This window comes from Pogonomyrmex barbatus, unplaced genomic scaffold (assembly GCF_055798465.1).
Source record: "Pogonomyrmex barbatus isolate J1 unplaced genomic scaffold, ASM5579846v1 scaffold19, whole genome shotgun sequence".
Lineage (NCBI taxonomy): Eukaryota > Metazoa > Arthropoda > Insecta > Hymenoptera > Formicidae > Pogonomyrmex > Pogonomyrmex barbatus.
This window is the reverse complement of record NW_028297115.1, coordinates 1,725,952-1,745,130: the sequence shown is the minus strand read 5'-3', so window position 1 is coordinate 1,745,130 and position 19,179 is coordinate 1,725,952. Positions and strand designations below refer to the sequence as shown.

The 19,179-nt window shown below is 40.1% G+C and overlaps 1 protein-coding gene across 7 annotated transcripts; it reads right to left on the bottom strand.

Annotated features, from left to right (window-relative positions):
• Positions 1-121: 121 nt before the first annotated feature.
• Nf1 (neurofibromin 1) lies at positions 122-19,179 on the bottom strand. 7 transcript variants are annotated; one of them, XM_011642239.3, is made up of 25 exons: positions 19,012-19,177; positions 16,360-16,681; positions 15,995-16,213; positions 15,196-15,892; positions 14,866-15,109; positions 14,300-14,677; positions 14,045-14,231; positions 13,826-13,867; positions 13,637-13,710; positions 12,536-13,416; positions 12,138-12,445; positions 11,399-11,960; positions 10,746-11,294; positions 10,440-10,655; positions 8,251-10,351; positions 8,033-8,173; positions 7,694-7,952; positions 7,462-7,583; positions 7,281-7,385; positions 6,240-6,326; positions 5,889-6,094; positions 5,593-5,785; positions 5,257-5,465; positions 3,756-3,971; positions 122-3,652 (listed from the first exon to the last, which is right to left on the bottom strand). In XM_011642239.3, exons 1-24 carry the CDS (start codon positions 19,069-19,071, stop codon positions 3,881-3,883), a joined length of 8,253 nt encoding a protein of 2,750 aa, XP_011640541.1. In that variant the 5' UTR covers positions 19,072-19,177; the 3' UTR covers positions 122-3,652; positions 3,756-3,880. The 7 variants fall into 7 exon arrangements, with proteins under 7 accessions (XP_011640541.1, XP_088931743.1, XP_088931744.1 ...); XM_089075617.1 differs by having other exon boundaries at positions 3,792-3,971; XM_089075618.1 differs by having other exon boundaries at positions 6,240-6,299.

The window sequence follows — 19,179 nt, the reverse complement described above, 5'->3', positions numbered from 1 at the left end:
AAAATAATAAACGCAAGAGAATGTATGATGTCGGAGGAATGGAATACGAGCATTCGAGAGAAATCTTTAAATCAACAAAGAAGTGAAGAGGCGTGAAATAATAAATGTTCTCTTTAGTAGGTTCCAATTTAACAAACAGCGTTTTAATCTCGATGGATATATTTACAGAAAAAAATTGTCTCTTTTTCGATTCGTAGAAAGGCCAGATAATCACGTCGTGAAGAGATTCGATCGAGAGAAAAATTAATTCGCCGACCGCGCGAATCGAGAGTTTCGCAGAGCTATCATTTAAACATTTAACATTTAACTATCTTGTGTGTGCGTATCACGATCCGCTAAACAGAGATTCCGTTTTTTACTTACATATACATACGTATGTATACGCGCACCGTTTGCTCGCACACTGGTATTGTCGGAACGCGCGTACTCTATCCGATAGCGTTACGTACTAATTCGTGTACAAAAATATGTACAAAAATTGGATAACGGCATGGCGAGTCTAACGCAACGGGTATGTGGAAAATACGCGCTCGAATGTAACGCCAATGTGAAATATCAATATTTGGGAATTAAATCGCCGGTGGAAGTCGCAGCAAAACAATCAACAGACACGAAAGTCTTGCTTGAAGTCGAAAAGATCGATATCGATGACTTCTCCCTTTTTCTTTCTTTTTTTATATAGATAATTATATAAATCGTGCTGCGAAAGAAAGCTCAAAGAAGAATGTGCGTACGCATTTCTTGAATGTCTTTGGACGAATACTCGCTAGTCCGACATACGACTCTTGCTTGTCCCGTCAATTTCTTTACAGGCTAAATTTTTTATATTTACAGATTCATCGCAGTAACACACGCTCTAGGAATATATTCGCGAGAACAGGAGATCCGAAAAGGAAAACATGCCGAGCTGACGACAAATCCGAATACGATGCGTACCTGTTAAGCGATTGCAATTACGAGCTGTCTCTCTCTCTCTCTCTCTCTCTCTCTCACTCTCTCTCTCTCTCTCTCTCTCTCTCTCTTAATTATACATAATCGTTAAAGAGTTAATCGCCTTACCTAACGCAGCCTAGGGACGATTTATACCTTTGGCAAAAGATAATACGGCGGATATTACGGATGCGCTCCGAATAAATCCGAACTGCGCGAATAAAAATAACGACTTACGAATAAATATTCAGTAACGAGTAAGTAATTAATTCAATAGTTATTTACATTTTACGCTACATGTCATGGTACATCCGCAGATGACAAAAAAAAAATTGATTGAACAAAAGCTTAATAATGGAATAAAGATTATACATAAGAAACAACATAAAAAGTTATTTCGAGCTTTTCGATATTAAAATATGACTAGCGTATATAAATATTTAATAAGATCAAAGCTCGTGTAATAGTAATTAACGACTTAAATTCATGACGTAAATTCATCCGTTAAGTACAAGCTCGAAAGGAAGCTCTATACGTAGAAATCAACGTATAAATTCAGAAATCCGTCGATTTCCTATGACGCATCATTGCGCGTCCCTAAAAACTTGTCTAAAAATACAGACGGACAAAATCAATATACAGATATACAAAATCGCCACGATTGTACAAACATTTTACAACGCACTATGTACAAATACATCTCTCAAACTCCTAACAGTCATTCTAGTGCCGTTGAAAAGCTACTATTCATTCTGCCTGCATAGCCGCACAAAAATATTCATCTTACATCGTAAATTTTCAATCTTACATTTTCATTATTTATACATGTCACACTGGCTATGGCGTCAAATAAAAGTTCATTTAAATAAATAAATGAAACTTGAATAAGGTAGGCGATCTTCGCGATATATATATATATATATGTATATCGGAATACTACTTCAACATGATCTCCCTCACTTGATGTTCATCGAAACTAACACAAGTTCGGGATTCGTCAATTTACATTCGCTATTTTTTCTTTCATCTTCTCCTTGTTACTAAAATATACCGGCATACGTTACAATATGGAGAAGATGGTCTCGCTTGGTCTCGTTTTGTACTTTAATAATTGGTAGACAATATACATTTACATTGGTGTTTCTCTTCATAGGATAATTCTAGAAATTATTCGTCCCGAAGGCTTCAAACCTTGCCTCGAGACGAGAGGCGCGACTGGTCCAAATCATCTTTACACTGATACTTGAGATCTATACAACGGCATATGGGAAAGAACAAGTTGCTCTTGATGTGGAAAGCTTGACGTGGAAAGACGGTATCTGACGTACTTTTAGGACCTTGGAGGACCAACAGAGATTCTTTTGCAATAAAAACGGTTCGTGATATTTCACAATTGATTACTTGAAAACAAATCATAAACAAAATATTCTTTTGCAATGGAAGCGTGGTGCTTAAGGCTCGGCTCTCTCGTTACAGTCATACATTGATTTTATAGTTCTTATAGGTGAGAAATGTAAATATATTATAAATATATTATAATATATATTACGTATGTAAATATATACAGAAAGTGAATTTTATAACGTGTATATATTGTGTGAAAATTGAATTAAATGTGAAAAGTCAGCTCGTGTAACCGCCTTGTGAGAACTGAGAAAAGTTATTATTTCAAGTTATTATTTCAAGAATTATTTTATACTTTTAGGTGGCATATCGAACAGATATCTTGATTTCTGATATATTTTACAATTTTATTAGAATATGAAAATTAAAAAAAAATTAATAAATTAAATTTATTAATTAAGAATGATTAAAGATTAATTAAGAATATGAAAATATTCTATGTGTTTTTGAGGAAAATATAAAAACTAAAGCTATCGCAAAGAACCATGTCATTTACCGCATGTCATTCCTTACTTATGATATTCGGACAAAACCGAACTGCTTGACTGTTTGAGAGAGAACCGACTCTTAATATACATTTTTATAACACGACGAAATTGCGAGTAATGTTTATCATATTGCTATTTATCTCGTAGTTGGTTCTCTATGAACAGTTGTGAGATTCTATATATGTATTGAATATATGGCGACCGCCGTGCGGCAGCAGAGGCTTAATCGATGAATAAAGCGCTTAATTATGAAAAAATATCGAACATAGAATACTCGTTGCTAATTTAACGGAAATTTTTTCCGATAAAACTGACTAGCGCGAAAATCATAAATTGTTTTCGTATTATTACGTATTAGTCTGTAATTGCTAAATCAAGACGAGAAATTATATGAGATATATTCTAAAATGTGAAATCCAATTTTACGATATATAGTAAAAAGTAGTGAATTTACGCTTACAATTTACAAGTTTCGTTGTAAAAACATAAACATATCATTTAAATTATATATTATAATTTTATATATATATATATATATATATATATGTATATAAAAATCATAATAATCATTTAAAAATTTCATAGCCAAACTATCAAATCGAGATAGCAAGTTTTATACGACTGATTGATAGAATAAGTAAGTTTAAAAAGAACACAAAATCATCAATATATAGGACAACGGAAAGTTTGAAGTCAAATCAAAATAATGTAACGAAAACGTCGCTGTCGTCAATTTCCACCTTTTGTAGGCCTGTTATCGTAATGTGGACGGCATTGTGCTAAACTGACTGGACATGTTGCAACAATAACACGGAATAAATGTATGCGTTCTGCAAAGTAAAATGTTAGCAGATAAATTACTTTCATGACACGATTATATTTATACCGCACAGAGACAATAATCTCTTCTAGTTAGATTATTAATAATCTCACCTATATTTACAATGCGATTATTTAGAGTTCACACACCTCATCTGCCGTTGCAATTTTCGATTGTTTTGCCTCTTACGCGCCTCTCTATCGCATTGCCTCGCATTGCCAGTGTCATACATTAATTGCTAAGGTTGCGAACCGCCACCGTCACCGCCACCCGTATCCTCAGTTTGATTCGCTTCAATCGAATCATTTCGTCCGCTATTTATTCTATGACTGAAATTAATTTAATTAGTTTGATATATTAGGTGTACAAAAAAGTTCTGAGCTTTAGATTTCATACAACCGAAATAACAATTTAAATTTTATATATCTTCCCGCCCTTTTGCGGTTTTAAAGCGTTGACGTTTGGCCTTCTAAAATGCCATACGATTTGGCGTTTGATGCACATAACCTCAAAAATCAGTAGTGTTCACGATGGCGATAACAAAAGAGCATATTCGATTTTCCATCCACTTCGCGTTTCATCTAAAGAAAAATGCTGCTGAAGCCACTGCAATGATTTGTGCTGCATATGGAGAGAACGTATACTACATGTAAAAGATGGTATCAAAAGTTTCGCCAAGGAGATTTCAGTCTTGAAGATGAACCGCGTGCTGGACGCCCTCAAAAGATTGAAACGGACGAATTGCAAGCACTGCTGGATATAAACTCTGCGCAAACTGAAAAGGAGCTGACACTGCACTCACTTTGCTTTCAAAGTTCCGGAAAAAAGATTTTCTGCACAAAATCATTACAGGCGATGAAAAGTGGATTCTTTATGATAACCCTAAATGTAGAAAATCATAGGTTGACCCTGGTCAACCTTCGACATCGACGCCAAAGCCCAATATCCACGCCAAGAAGTTTTGCTTTGTATCTGGTGGGATTGGAAAGGTGTGTTGTATTACGAGTTGTTGTAACAAGGTTAGGTTAGATTAGGTTAGGTTGTAACCGGGTGAAACAATCACGGCAGACCGCTACCAACAACAATTGACCAATTTGAGCGATGCATTAGAAGAAAAGAGGCCATTTACTGGCCAAGGATGTCGTAAAGTGATCCTGCTTCGTGACAATGCTCGACCACATGTTGCGAAAGCGACTCAGGACCATATCTTTGCGTTAGGCTGGGAACTTCTCCCGCACGCGGCGTATAGCCCAGACATGACACCTTCCGATTATTACCTATTCCAGTCGCTGCAGCATCATTTGGCTGATACACATTTCGTGAGATTTGAAGAGATACGAAAATGCATTGATGACTTTATCGCTTCGAAGCCGGTGAGCTTCTATCGTCAAGGAATTTGCAAGCTACCCGAAAGCTGGCAAAAGGTTGATGCAAACGGGGAATATTTCGCTGATTAATATTTTTTTGTTTGTTTTTGAATAAAGATTGAATTTTACAAAAAAAAGCTCAGAACTTTTTTGTACACCTAATAGTTTGATTGTTGTTTACGCGTGACATAACTAGCAAAATCATTTAATTGGCGAACAAATAAGACGCCAATAAAATAAGACTCACTCGATATGAACGGAGGAAACGTCGACTTCCGTGGGAGACTGTTCTTGGGCAATTTCTGAAGATAATCTCGTTTTCGACGCGAAATCGGATTGACAGCTGCCGGCGCGTTTACTTTTTCCAACAGTTGTTTCTTGCCCCGTCAAACACATTTCCACCATCGCTTTTAGACAATTCACAAACAATTCGGCACTCTCGGGTGTACAATTGGGCTATAAATGTATCGTCAATTGATTTAAGAATAAATAAAATTAGCTTTTTTTAAATCTAATCAGTGTCTTAATGCCAAAACTATAAGTCTTTATCTGCTAAGAAACAATAAGATACTCAAGAACTTACGTTCGTGTAAGGACCCGCAAACCTCCAGAGACCGCGGAATCCACAGCTTTGCAAATAGTGTTGCAAATGATGCTGTTGATTCGTGTCTTCGCAGGCTATCATGTTTTGTATGATAGTTTGAACCGCATTCAGTATCACTTGATCATGACACGAAGACAATACGCTATTGATCTTCGCGTCGAGCAAATTATGTCTGTTGAAGAATATTCGATAAGTCGTCAAAATTTTATATAGTTTATAGTTATTAGCTTATAGTTACAGAATAGTTTCGATGGATCCCTTCTGGGAAAACTTACACGACTGGAAAAACTTTCGGAAAAACTACGGTTGCTTCCGCCAGATACTCGTAGAGGATTCGCGTTTCATTTTCGTTGGTAGAATACTTCACCAACGTTGCCAACATGGTCAGTACTAAGGTCTGCGTCGAAAAGTCCGTTAGTACATCCGGGTCGAGTAAGACGTTATTTTCATTGCTTAGGCTCACTCTGGTGCTACGATCTCTCTACATATAAGGACACAAATATATTCATAAATCTTTTCGTTATATTGACTCGCAACAATTGATATTTCTCGAAGAGGTATAATATCGAATAATTAAACAAATAAAAGAAATGCAAGAAAATTGGCGTTGGTAAAATGATGAGTACCTGTTGCTCTGCGTTGTCCGTCGGCTTGTCGTCCTTTGCGCTCGGCACGCTCAAGGATCGCTGCGATTTAAATAAAAGCCGGCCAGTCTTGTTAGTGACATGAAGTTGCATGATGTTTTATATAATCCGGGCAGGCACAGGCAGGCGCGGGCACACACCGAGAGAATGAACAGAGATGCAAGTAGGAATAAAACAATGTTATAGGCTATGCGCAACAAGTCTACTGGTATTAACTGGAAATCAAATCGAAGAGTGTGGCAAAGAACAGACAAGATTACGCGCAAGATTACGCGAAATCAATTTTCGTTCAACTCGTGCTTGAAAGCTCAGACTTCGAGTCTCCTTTATACGTCATCAAGGTAAGTAGGTAAATAAAATAGGATACATACCCAAAAGAGATATAGAATAATTCCAGATAGATACATATGGATATGCAAATACGTTTTGCTATAGCTTTTTGTAGATAATACACACACACACACACACACACACGCGCGCGCGCGCGCGCGCGCGCGCGCAAGTTTTTAGAGAATAGGCAGATTCGACGAATGGATATTCCTTGGTAAAAGTGAAAGATTTTATCAACCAATTCGTAGAATAAGATAAGCAAATAGCGATAGCGATAGAAGCTATATAATTCATCGCGCAAATTACGGATGAACCTTTTACGAGATAATTCGTATTTGAGATAGAAATAAGCTTTGAATAATTTTACTTCGTGCGAGCATCGATTCCTTTAATTAAGATCATGCAGTGCATTGTTCCAAAGTCCAACTTCATGCTCTCCGTATGCTCGAGGGTATAATTTCTCTTTAAATAAATAATTGTGCGAAGATATGACGCTACATTTCAACATGTATACTACATAAATAATAATGAAAAAAAGAGAAGATATTCAAGACGCAAAAATTGGTATTCCTACGATATTTTAAACGAATAAGTTAAAAAGGCTACGCGCCGCAATGCTTATCACTGTAGCTCGTAAAGGAGAGATTCTTAAAGATTCGCGAGCGCGTATGCGCATAATTATACGATTAATACCTGTGCAGATTGTTTCTGCTGTTTCGCTTGTGTGAGCGCCGATTGATCTAGTAAATCCCACGTCTTCTGTCTTCTGCTCGTAGGATTAGAGGCTCCGGACATATCCTGCACAATAATCATTTCATAAATACAATGTTACGCATAAATACAAATATATTATAAATGGAGAAAATCTAGTTACCGTATTGCGCGATGGCAGAGTATCGAGGACATCTGAGCTGCCTGAAGAATCGTGTAAGCTCTTGTCAAGCGAATGTCGAATGTGACACCTGCTACGAACCTCTTCTGACACAGCCACTAACGCTACAGGATAAAATACGAATATAATTAAAAAAAAAAAAATCTTGATAAATATTTAGTATCTCTTCAGTATCTCTCAAGTATCGATACTCAAGGATCGATAAATACCGTACCGGTTAAATAAGGAACACTTTCGGGTGTTACTTCAAATTTATCCCTTTTGGAGGGTTTAGCCACGATTGCCAGCAACATCGTCAGAACTCTGACCGTCCTGGTGACCGTGGTTGGTGTAGGATGCCTATAGCCTTTCAGGAGATGACCGACCAACGCGAAATGAAAATTGGATCTAAACGATAAGCCCACGGTGTGATCTAATTGTTTAAATTGACATTCCAGAGATTCCCGCGTTGTCATCATTACATGTTCCAATGTCTGGAAAAAATAATCAATCATTTTAAAAGCGATATTTAGAGATTGGTAAAAAAATTCAAAAAGAATCAATGTCTGCAAACCTTTTCATCGAAAGTGCCCTGCGAGTCAAGCGTGTGCAAGTTCTGTTCAAGAAGAGCCAGACCGGATGCGTATAAGGAGGCTTCGTCTAATTCGAGGACAGACGTGGCAACCCAGAATAAATACCTATGTATTGGCGATTCCTTAACGGAAAACAAAGCAAAACAAAGTTGAACGATGTCTATTTTAAACGAAATTATTTTATTAATTAAAAACTTACCGGTCTCAGCAGAGGTTGCAATCGCGTTAAGCACATAACAATTGCTTCCATGAGATTAATATCGTTGAAGCTCTCAAGTGCCTTCATCAATATCTTTAACAAGTGCCTCATGTCTTGATCCGTTATACTTTTGCTGATACAGCCAAAAACGATAAGCGCCCTCGGTTGTAAAGCTGGATTTAAACAGAAGGCAAAGTTTTTCGCTAGCATGGTCCACGTTTTCAACCAGTCGCACTTCGGAATGTCTCGCATGCAAGCCTCCATGATCTCCAGAAGGGCGTCGGTTATGACCTCCAAACTGGTTAAATAAAGTCTCTCCTTGTCCTGTGTCCCATACGCGCTTCTCTCGCTGCTAAGCCACTTTTCATTCGCGTGTTTACAACTGGACTTTGGATGTTTGTAGAAAGCTGTGCCGGCGGCGGATTTCACCTTGCTGATACCAAATAGCAAGTAAAACTTTGGTAACGAAAATTCATCCAGACTCATCCGTAATATTCTATGCGTATCTTCGGAAAACGAAGGCGAACTGCATGTGCACAACGAGTGAATACTATTTATCACCAAGCCATGAGTAGAAGCTCGCATGGTTAAGCTGCCAGAACATACGAGCAATGTCACCGTATGAAAGATATACGGCAGATGTTTCCCAACGTCCAGACAATTATTGAAGGATAACATCAAAAGATATCTTGCCAAGATCGCTATATCGCTCCACATTATATGCTGTTCTAACTGCGACGTCGGCGACATGCAAGTCTTGTCGACTATCCGACATACCTTATTAATTAATTTCTTGGCGACTAGTTGCACATTACCGGACGCCAAAGCGACCGCGGTGTCCGCCATAATCTCGGCCATCGGCGAGCCTAAACCGTATCGCGCGCTACGTTGGAGGAAGATATCAAGGACAACGTCTATCAGTTCCGGCAGCATGCCGACTGTGCTCCAAATCTTAGCTTGTATACTTGGATACATCTCGATTTCCTGGACAGTCAACGTGATCAGATCATCTAAGATCTCCGTAACTTGCTTTTGACGTTTACCGCCCTCATCGTGAGGTTTGTAAAATCGCACGAGATTGCTAAGCCACGGCGTCATATATTCCAGGCATAAGTGCTTCAATTCGATAGTCGACTCCTTGAAACCTTGTATGCACTCCTTGAGAAACTCAAGTGTAAGATGCGGATCGTTCGCGGCCAAGGTCTCGCTGAGATGTTTGATGAATATGGTGTTGTTTGACGGTATGCAAATACCGGACGTCTCCAACAGTTGACCTTCTATTTTCAAACCAAACGTCGCCGTGAGCGCGCACAGATGATTGTACGCGGCAGTCCGAAGATTGGGGTCCGGACTACCGAGATTCAGTAAGGCCATGTTCAACAGAGTACCCGGTACGTCCTTAGGCCTGATTTTTGAGTGAACGGACATAGAATCTGGTTGCGATAGCACCCAACGATTTCTAATGTGGATTATATTCTGCACGATGCTATCGCAATCGTTGTGAGCGAAGGTCAAAGGACCTGCTTCGTTGGAAATAGTTAGCACAAACGAATTGTCATCCACCAGGCAAACCTCTTCTATCTCGGATGCATAATAGACATCGTTTAAGAGAACGGATTGCGATAAGACTTTTGATCTATCCGTGTGCGTTATCTGCAGGGTTGTCGGTCCGATTTTCACGGATACTCTCATCTCTTTGTGAGATAGTTTCAAGACGCCGGTGAATACCTTCAAATCTTCGTCCAAGGATAATGTCGCTCCAGGTAGTTTCTGTTGCTCGACATCGATTACGTCGTTTAATTTCCCTTGGCCATCGATAAAGACAATTTTTCGATTGCCTTTCAACGGCGCTAAGATACTATCGTGATATTTCGTATATTCGCGTACCCAATTGTTACAATTGTAAATGTATACCGCGTGGAGATTTTCATAGGCTGCCTCGGGTAAAACGTAAAACCATTTTTGCAAGAATTCCGTCCTAAACCGATTATCCGAGCACGTGTGGGTGAGATCAACAACAACGTCATATGGAGAATGATAGAAGGGTTTTAAAGTTAGGATAACGTGATATATCAATAAATCGCCATTCGTTTCGCCAAGTCTGAAAATCAAAGTTCAGTCAAATAGTGCGTAAACTCTTTGTTGTATCATTATTGCTATGTCTTAACTAAAGGATTTGCGCGATTTACTTGAATCGCCGTGAAATGTAGTAAAATACTGGGTAGCCTTGCTTGCTGGTGCCTGCTTGGTAAAATATATTCATGCTCTGGATGCTTTTAAATTCTTCTCTCTCGTGCATATTGTGCTTCATCATAATCTCCTCGAAATTAGTTGACGACATGTCTTTGTTCGCCCATCGTGACATGCGAACATAAGCCGTTGAAAAGAGCGAGCTGAAATTTAAACTAATGAATTCACTATTCGTATTAGCAAGTAGTAGAATTAAATTTGCAACTTAATCAGAGCAAAAATATTAATAGCTCGAGACTACTTACTGGGAATCCACTGGTTTATGCTCAGGTGGACCAAGATATGCCAATAACGTAGCCATTTTGTCGAAAGGTCTCCTTCCGACAGCTTTGTGATCTCTGCTGCTGCTAAGATAATCGCCAATTTTCTCTTGATGATTCCACAATAATCTGTGTAAGGCCAAGACATTGGCGTCCGAAACGAACGACATAGGATGACTAGTTTGATCGACAGTTTCACAATCCGATGCTATCTGTATGATAAATCGTCGACCAATCTCAAAGTGCGTCCTTAGGAAATCATTGAAAGGCAACATATGCTGCTCCTTGCTGAACTCTACATGATTTGCGATGTTCTGTAATATCTTCGACATGAGCATGAGACCTCGCTTGATCTCATACGGTACCGGTTTGTTTACGATACCCATTTCTTGGGGCGAGACAATGGCAGGATTAATGAAACGCAGAAATATCACCGTTCCCACGGCTACGATATTGCTCTGCGGAGATTGCGGAAATCTCTTGCATAATACTTGATACAGGCAGTGACACATCGAGCGTAGCTGCGGAGGGAACCTGAAATTAATTAGGAAATTAATTAAAAGAAATTTTGAACTTGACGACGATTGTATGGCTTAGGTAGAGGCTTTATCCACAAATTATAATAAACGATGACTCACGTATCTGCCGATGAGACGATAGCATTGAACACTTTTTGTGTCAACATAATTAAGTTGTCACCATTTTGTTCAATATTTTCGCTAGGATCGATTCTTGCGCTATCTACTTCAAAACTAATCGATGGTTCGTCCAGCAAGGGTTTGATGAGAGGTTCGAGTAAGCCTTGTAGGTAACTAGTGCCATAAATTTTAAAGCAAAAGGACATGATCTTACTCCCCAGAGTATTACCGCGAAAGAGAGTCTGTATGCAATCAGTTAACTCAACCTCTCGATAAAGCATGTTCCATAATAAAGGCGACAATAAATGCTTTGCATCGAACAGTGTCACGAAGACACGCGCCAGCTCATCCATTTGATTTGTCGTTACAACATTAGCTAATGCCATGGCGATTGGTAATTCCCCTTTGTCGCTGATCATTGTAACCAGTTGAACCAATTGTTCGTATCTATCTGCTAGCACAGTCTCAGCCAAGGTATCAAATTCTGTTCCCTGCTGAAGGATTTTAGTCAATACTTCCATGAATGCAGCTCGTGTTTGAAGATCTGCATTATAGCCTAAATCTAAATAAGAAAAAGTCAAAGACTTAGTAATATAAAGGTAATTACTGATAATTACTGATAATTATTGAGTTTTCTGAAGAAAATAAAATAATAAATAAAATTGAAAATAATTAGGATTCAAGTCGTATTCCCAGAAAAGCCCTACATTAAAGTATGTAACTGTAATTTGTTGCTTACGTATTGAATGTCTCAAACCACTGTCTATATTCGCACTGAGAAGATTACTCATGGCTTGAATAGTAGTGTTGCGCAAAGTGGTTAATTTATTGGTCGCTAAAGTTGGCGATTGCCGAGACACAACGTCCTTGTCTCCCGATGATGATGGTTCGTTGCAGTAATTTATTAAATTCATAAAGAGCATAAAGTATTTCGAAAATAACTCAGACTTTGCTTCCATTAACTCAACACGATCAGAATCTTCAGGTTGAAGAGGGAGCCCGCGCAATAATGCTCCTACTGCCTCCATGCAAGCTTGATCCAAATCTCTATAGAAAAGTAAAATTAGATTTGATTATCATAATCTTTTAGTCTACATTTTAAAAGTTACATGTGTAGAATGGTAGAAAATATTTTACCTAGTATAAGCTGTGATGTCGTTGGCAGTTGTCGAGGAAAATGGATGCGCGCACATTACCCACTCGGTCAGATATTCAACTAGTTTGTTCCGAAATTTCAACTCTTGTCTAAACGCTAAGTCGTCTCGTCTCTTCATCATAGCTTCAACCAGCTGGCATAATTTAGTTTTGATACAAATCGAATGCACTGTCATGTCCAAGTGCCTGACATATCTCACGATTGCCAACATCATACCTTCGATGCTCGTCATTCCAAGATATTCTGATGGTTGATCCGTTTTTGAATCCAAAATGTTTTTCATTATAAATATGGTATGTTCGATGAACTGCGTATGTAAATCGGACACCACCACGTGTCCACGTGGATCGAAAAATTTCTCTACAAAATTTTTGATCTGATCGAACAATATCGGATATAGGGCAGGACTCATTTCATGTGCCACCAGTTCTTTCACGTGCTTTTGTATTTGATTGCCAAGTTTCTCGTTGTTACAAATTAATAATCGTAGTAAGTTGAACACAAATTGCGTTACCGGACAATATTGCCCTTCTTGATTCGAATTTGTTAAACCTGAGAGGGCCTCCTGCTGTTTCGTCGAGCTCTTTTTATGTTCAGAATGAAAAGAGAGTACACCGTAAAGTAGTCTATTAGGCGAACGACGTTGTAAACATACTCCGCCTAAAGCGCAAAGAAATCCTGTCATATTGGCCCACTCATTAATTTGTTCTTCCATTTCGTGCTCCGAATTCTGATGCGCCGCTCTCCGCTTTACATTACCGCGACAAAATGGTTCTACCTGTACATCCTCGATCTTAGTTTTAGGATAACTGGACAATTGTCGCGAAGTCACTTCCCAATTTTTGAATGTTTCTTCCCAAGCCTGAAAAGACAAAATTCTCTTGATTTTCAAAAATATTATGTTTGTGTTCGATTGATATCGATTCATTAATATTAGATTAATATTAATATTACATGTAATATTACATTAATCTAATAATTAAAATTAATAATTAATATTACATGTTCTATATACTTGATATTTCATTAGATATACGTACAAAAAATTTTTATATATAAAAAATAAATATTAATATACGTACTGGTAAGACACCATTCACGCAATGTTCTATCTTTCTCAACAAAGACAATATTTTCTTTTGTAATGTAGCACGCCCTAAAATAAAAAAAAAAAAAAGAACATTAAGCTGTCAAAATTGTAAACATTGATTTATTAAACGTGACGTATGAACGATCAAAGATAATAGATAAAATTAAAAATAAAAACTCACCGTGATTATATTCCTGATAACACAGTCTACTCTCCCCGTGGGCTATTACGATAACAAGATCTTTAATACTCTACTAGAGACGAATAAGAATTTTAATAATTAAAATAGAAAAGTAGCTTCAAAGATTTTCAAATAAATCTTTAAATCCGGGAGAACACCTTTGTGTGTCTGTTTTGAGTGTTCTCATAGAATATAAGTAAAAGAAATACTAAAACTCACCAGAAATCAACACGGTCGACGCTTGCGCCAATTCTAAATACAATTGATAATTCGGAAGTAGACAGGTCACTGCTACCTCGTCGCTGCCACAAAGAATTTCAGCTTCTTCGCATAATAACGCGAAACAAGACATGGATATTAAAACGGCCTCTATGTCTATACTCCATAAATATATTAGACAAACAACCTGGACACATTAAGTTTTGCGAATTAATTTCAATCAGCTTCAATTTTGTAATGGTTAAAGGTATGTACCTCAAGTTTAATATGCGCCTGTTTACTAATTGCGATATGACTGTCCACATTCGCATAATCTTTATACTGAGAAAGAAAAGCATTTCTGCAACTCAATATTTCGCGGAGCCATTTAAGTATGGTTGTGTAGTTATAAATTTGATGTTGAATCAATTTCTGAGAGATCGAGAAGACAACTTGCGAACTTGCGTCCCAGAAAGTGTCGAGCGGCGCTTCTGGATTCCACGCTTTGACTTTGTCTGGGTGATGCAACACTAGCAAAGCCTCCATCGCTTCGTGGGCGATGTCCGGCATCGTGGGCTGATGGACCAGTGAGACAAGTCCATTAATCAACTCTAAAGTGGACCTTTGTATTTCGTGGCCAGCTGTACCGTAACTCTGTAAAGCGTTAAATTAATATAAGGCTCTTGAACATTCACTTAATCTAATCTACATATATTTTGTCATGTATAAGCGTATATGTATCTTGTTTAAATATACACGAAAAACCAAAACTATAGTTGTGTTTTTCGTTGATATCTTAACATTTTATTATATACTATACTGTATTTAATTAAATGACATACGTGCAGCATCAACATTGGGTCCACGTGAATAAGTCGCACCAACACTAACAATAGGTTCTTAGAGTTGGCCATTTCCTCTTTCGGTTTGAGCGCAAAATTGTGAATCATGCGCAGCGGCGTATTCCACATGCAATTCTGCGTCACCTTGTTCAGAGTATCGGTGAACATGTTCCTGAGTTCCGTGCCGTATGAATATACCAGACTGATTTCCGGCCACCATGGCAATCTTGGCTGCGTGAAGATTCTGAAATATGGCATCGAAATCGATCAGACTCGTCGACAATTTTCGAGATCCTCGTGCGATCGCAAGAAAATATTTTCGGCACTTGCTTGTATAACGAGCTGACCAGGACGAACTGGTACGTTGGCGAGTAGTTGGTATTGAGACAAAACTTAAAGACCTCGTTGTTACGTGGATTAATGCGGAAGGAACTGACGAAATAGTCGATCATCAGGTCAACATCCTGTGCGCTATAATTCTGCCCGCGGGAGAACGGTTTCGAAGGATTGAAGAGAAGGCTCATCAGATCGTCCATCAATTGCTGCACCAGAATTAGAACAACGTTGCTGGTTGATTCGGTATTATTGACATATGTGGCTGCCTTCGTAAGATTGACACACGTAACAGCTGCGGCTTCGGACAGCTGTCGACTGGAAGAACTGCCGTGCATCCTCAAACTACGCTTGACGCTATCGATGAACTGCTTTTTCCTCGAATATCGCGGCGAGTCGAGTGGCCCGGAATCGGCATTCACGATTTCCAGCACCTTCGGCGAAAGGACCAGCAGCATCATCTGCAACGGCCAAACGCAGGCCGCACGACTCTTCTTCTCGACGACAAATGTATCGAGAATGTCGAATAGCTCCTCGCACGCCTTATTGAGGTCCTCGTTAGGCTGTTTTTGCACATCGGCGAACTCCTGTGGATACGTGTCCATCCAGTTCCAGATCGCCTTCTCTAGGGGATTCATGAGCACGAGATACGCCGACTTCTTGCCAACAAGCTGCCGAACTTTCTGTATCGTTTCTGCAGCGATACCGAGCGAATGTGTACGTGAATGAGTATGTACAATGCAAATTAAAATCCTCGTTTTATATGATCGCGCCACGTTTAATAGTCATCGCCTACCGTTCAGAAGCCTAGTCAGCCTGTGGACGTCGACATTGATATACTGCATCAACTCGATGTCACTGCAGTCCGGATTCTCATCGCCGCTGTTGGACAATTCCTGAAGCCTGGCCGATATCCGATTGAAGACCGCATTGAAGAAGTTCAGGCTCAGAGCGAATAGCACTTTGCTCGCTAAATCCCTTATCATTTTCGTCTGCGGACTGTCGTAAGGCATGCCTGCGAAGAGAAATTCCAATGTTGACCTTGACTTTTATATATATATATATATGCTTAGGATATAAATCGATCATATCACAAGGTTGATAACTCGATAATCTCTCTCTCTCTCTCTCTCTCTCTCTCTCTCTCTCTACTCTGCTCACCTATAAACTGACATATCTCGCGAAGTAGCAGCTTTACGTTCATCGCTTCCTCAAATTTCGTTGTGTCTTTCGGTGTGTTCGCCAGGCATTTCTCCAGCGTGTCCAGGACGATGATGATGGACTCCTGCCGGTCCTGATCCTTGGGTTGGTACGGCCGCTGACTGCTCGCGCTTGGTGTCATCTCGTTGACCCGCTGCAGCATCTTCGTGAGACCAGATATGACGAGAGAGAAACGGTACCGGGAGATCTCTATCAGGCATTTCTTGCTCCTCTTTTCGTTCACCCGAGAGTGAGGACTTTCGGGGCCAGAACGACATGGCAGCTGCGGACAGATCGAAGGGGAGATTCTCTTATAAAGGACGACGATAAACGAAGACACGACATAATCGAAACAAATGGAGAAATGAAGAAGATATACAAAGCATGTGCAGAGAGGGATGACGTCGGTGGATGAATTTGCTCGCCTCCCGCGGGCACGGTGATTATTAGACTGGGAAGGAGGCGCGAGTGAAGGAGGCGTCAAGGGTGAATTGTGACAGCCCTCGAAATAATGGTGGCGACAAATTGCCTCGACACATCGGGAAACGAACAATTTGTACGCTCGCGCGGCTCGATCGATTCCGGTTTTATTCTCTTTTGTCTACGACGTATTCGGGCAACGGCAGCGCGCGACTGAGCTGTGCGTAAGGGGAAATGCAACTTCCATTCATGGATATCCATCCCCATTCATCGATTCGTATCAAATATACGAACTGTAAGAGAATTCGCTTCTTCCACGGCTTTTTTTTTTTTTTTTTTTTTTTTTTACAAAGATATACGAACAAGAGCGTGGAATCTCGTCCTAAAATTTACTCGTTTCGCGACTCGAAATTTGAAAAATTTGTTACCTACCTAAAAACAAAGTCGAGATTTTCAGATCGAGCGAGATCAATTAGGATAATTTAGAATTAAGATAAGGGCATTGTTCCGACGATCGTTCATGGTCATTGATCATTAATGCGACGGGTGAAAAAAAAAAAAAAGTCTCTGAGAATCGTAGGCCATTCGTCGATTTTAGTACCTTAAGATCCAGCCTTAAAATAAGAACGAATTACAAACACCAGCCCTAGAATCGCACGAGTTTACCGATATTTACACCTCGCACCCCCTAATAGATACGTCACTGTGTACACCTTGATCGAGCTGCTCTCACGGCGAGGTTGACTGGAGGCGGAGGGGGCGAAGGTCAAACCGCACGAGGGGTGCCGGAAGGGGGAGGGGCCATCTTTGCAAGAATGCATCTTTTCATGAATGAACGAATCAAGGAGGGAAGGACCGACATCGTATTCTCGGCTCGGGCCGATCCCCCCCCCCCCTGCCTCCCCCACTTTATCGATACGAGCCCGAAACGCACCACCGTTCGACGGTGATTACGGACGTCCGACTTTCCGATGATAAATCGGCGATTCTATTTGAAATTCATTCTATTCAATCCTTTCGTCCTGTGCCGCACGTCGGATCGAGGAATGATCGTACGATAGTTTAATGAAAAAAAAAAAAAAAAAAAAGAGACACGCGATATGTTAGACTGAAAGAATTGGAGTGAACGGGATATTTATAAGTCGATGCATTTTATAGGTCTATGCCAACTTTTATGGGTAACATCGAAATCTACATAGGTGAATCCTGATTTATTTCTAAATTTCAGCAGGATTTCGAATGACACTCTCTTACAGTCATAACGGAATTCTGGTTCGACTATGAAAAATTTATCTGCTCGATCTTGACTTCCGATGACGAGATCCGATTTTCTCGTTCCGTCTATAAAATCGCAACACGATATTTTATACGTGTCCTCTGCGAGTGAAATACAAAGCAAATTTCGGAGTTTTTCGGAAAAATTTGTATCTCGAGATTGATCGTAGTAACTTTCAGTCCTCTACATTCCCTGCGTTTCGGCAATGTTTTACATCTTCAAAAAAAAAAAAAAAAAAGTTAAACATCATCAGAGATTCAGCTGTTGTGAATATTTGGGAGATCGCGAGCGTGATCTCTAAATAATCTCTAAATTGTAGACCATTCCCAAACAAGGTGGTAGATTAATCGTCAAGGTCGAAATTGCTTGCGTTTCTTGTGCCGAGTTCCACAACGTATACATGTATACAGCCACGATTCTCGAATTCGAACTCGGCCCGTTTCACGAGTCCCGACTGATTCGTGGGTGCGATCAGGCCCATCCTGGCAGTCGTTGATCTAGAAAAGCTATTGGCCCACCCCAGAAAAATCTACCATCCAGCGCATCGCAACGAAGAGCGAGAGAACTCGAAATTCGATACCCGGTGAACGCGAGGCGCGAGTACGGCGGGAACGGCGAAGCCGATGGTATCGGCGTGGCCCCAGGACGCACCCATGAAAGGCGTCGACGAGGAATCGACGGCGAGTACCGTGGGATGCATCGTGTGACATTAGAGGGAGGAGGAAGAGGGGAAGGAGGAAAAAGAGGAGGAGGAGGAGGAGGAGGTGGCCGCACACCGGAAGAGGGTAGCGAGAGGAGCGAGGCGGGCCGAGAGGGAGGGAAAGGGCGAGCACGAAAGGAAACGGGACCAGGGGAATGGAGAACAAGAGAAAAAAAAACCCGAGACTCCTCGCGCCGGAGCATCGTCACTCGCGCACCTGATCCTCAAAACGCGCGAGCACCAAATTCGCCCATTCCCCGGGCTTTTGCGTCCCCATCTCCGAGGTTCACTGACAGGCCGTTACCACGTACCACGAATCGCCAGCCCGCTGCACGAGCCGCGACCTTACGTCATCATTTACGAACGTCGACTGAAGGACCACCAC

Coding starts and splice junctions, on each gene's coding strand:
- Nf1 (XM_011642239.3), bottom strand. CDS start 19,071: ATGGGGACGCAAAAGCCCGGGGAATGGGCGAATTTGGTGCTCGCGCGT. Junction 13,711..13,825: donor TTATCAGGAATATAATCACG/GTGAGTTTTTAT, acceptor TTTTTATTTTAG/GGCGTGCTACATTACAAAAG. Junction 11,961..12,137: donor TGGTTTGAGACATTCAATAC/GTAAGCAACAAA, acceptor TTTCTTATTTAG/ATTTAGGCTATAATGCAGAT.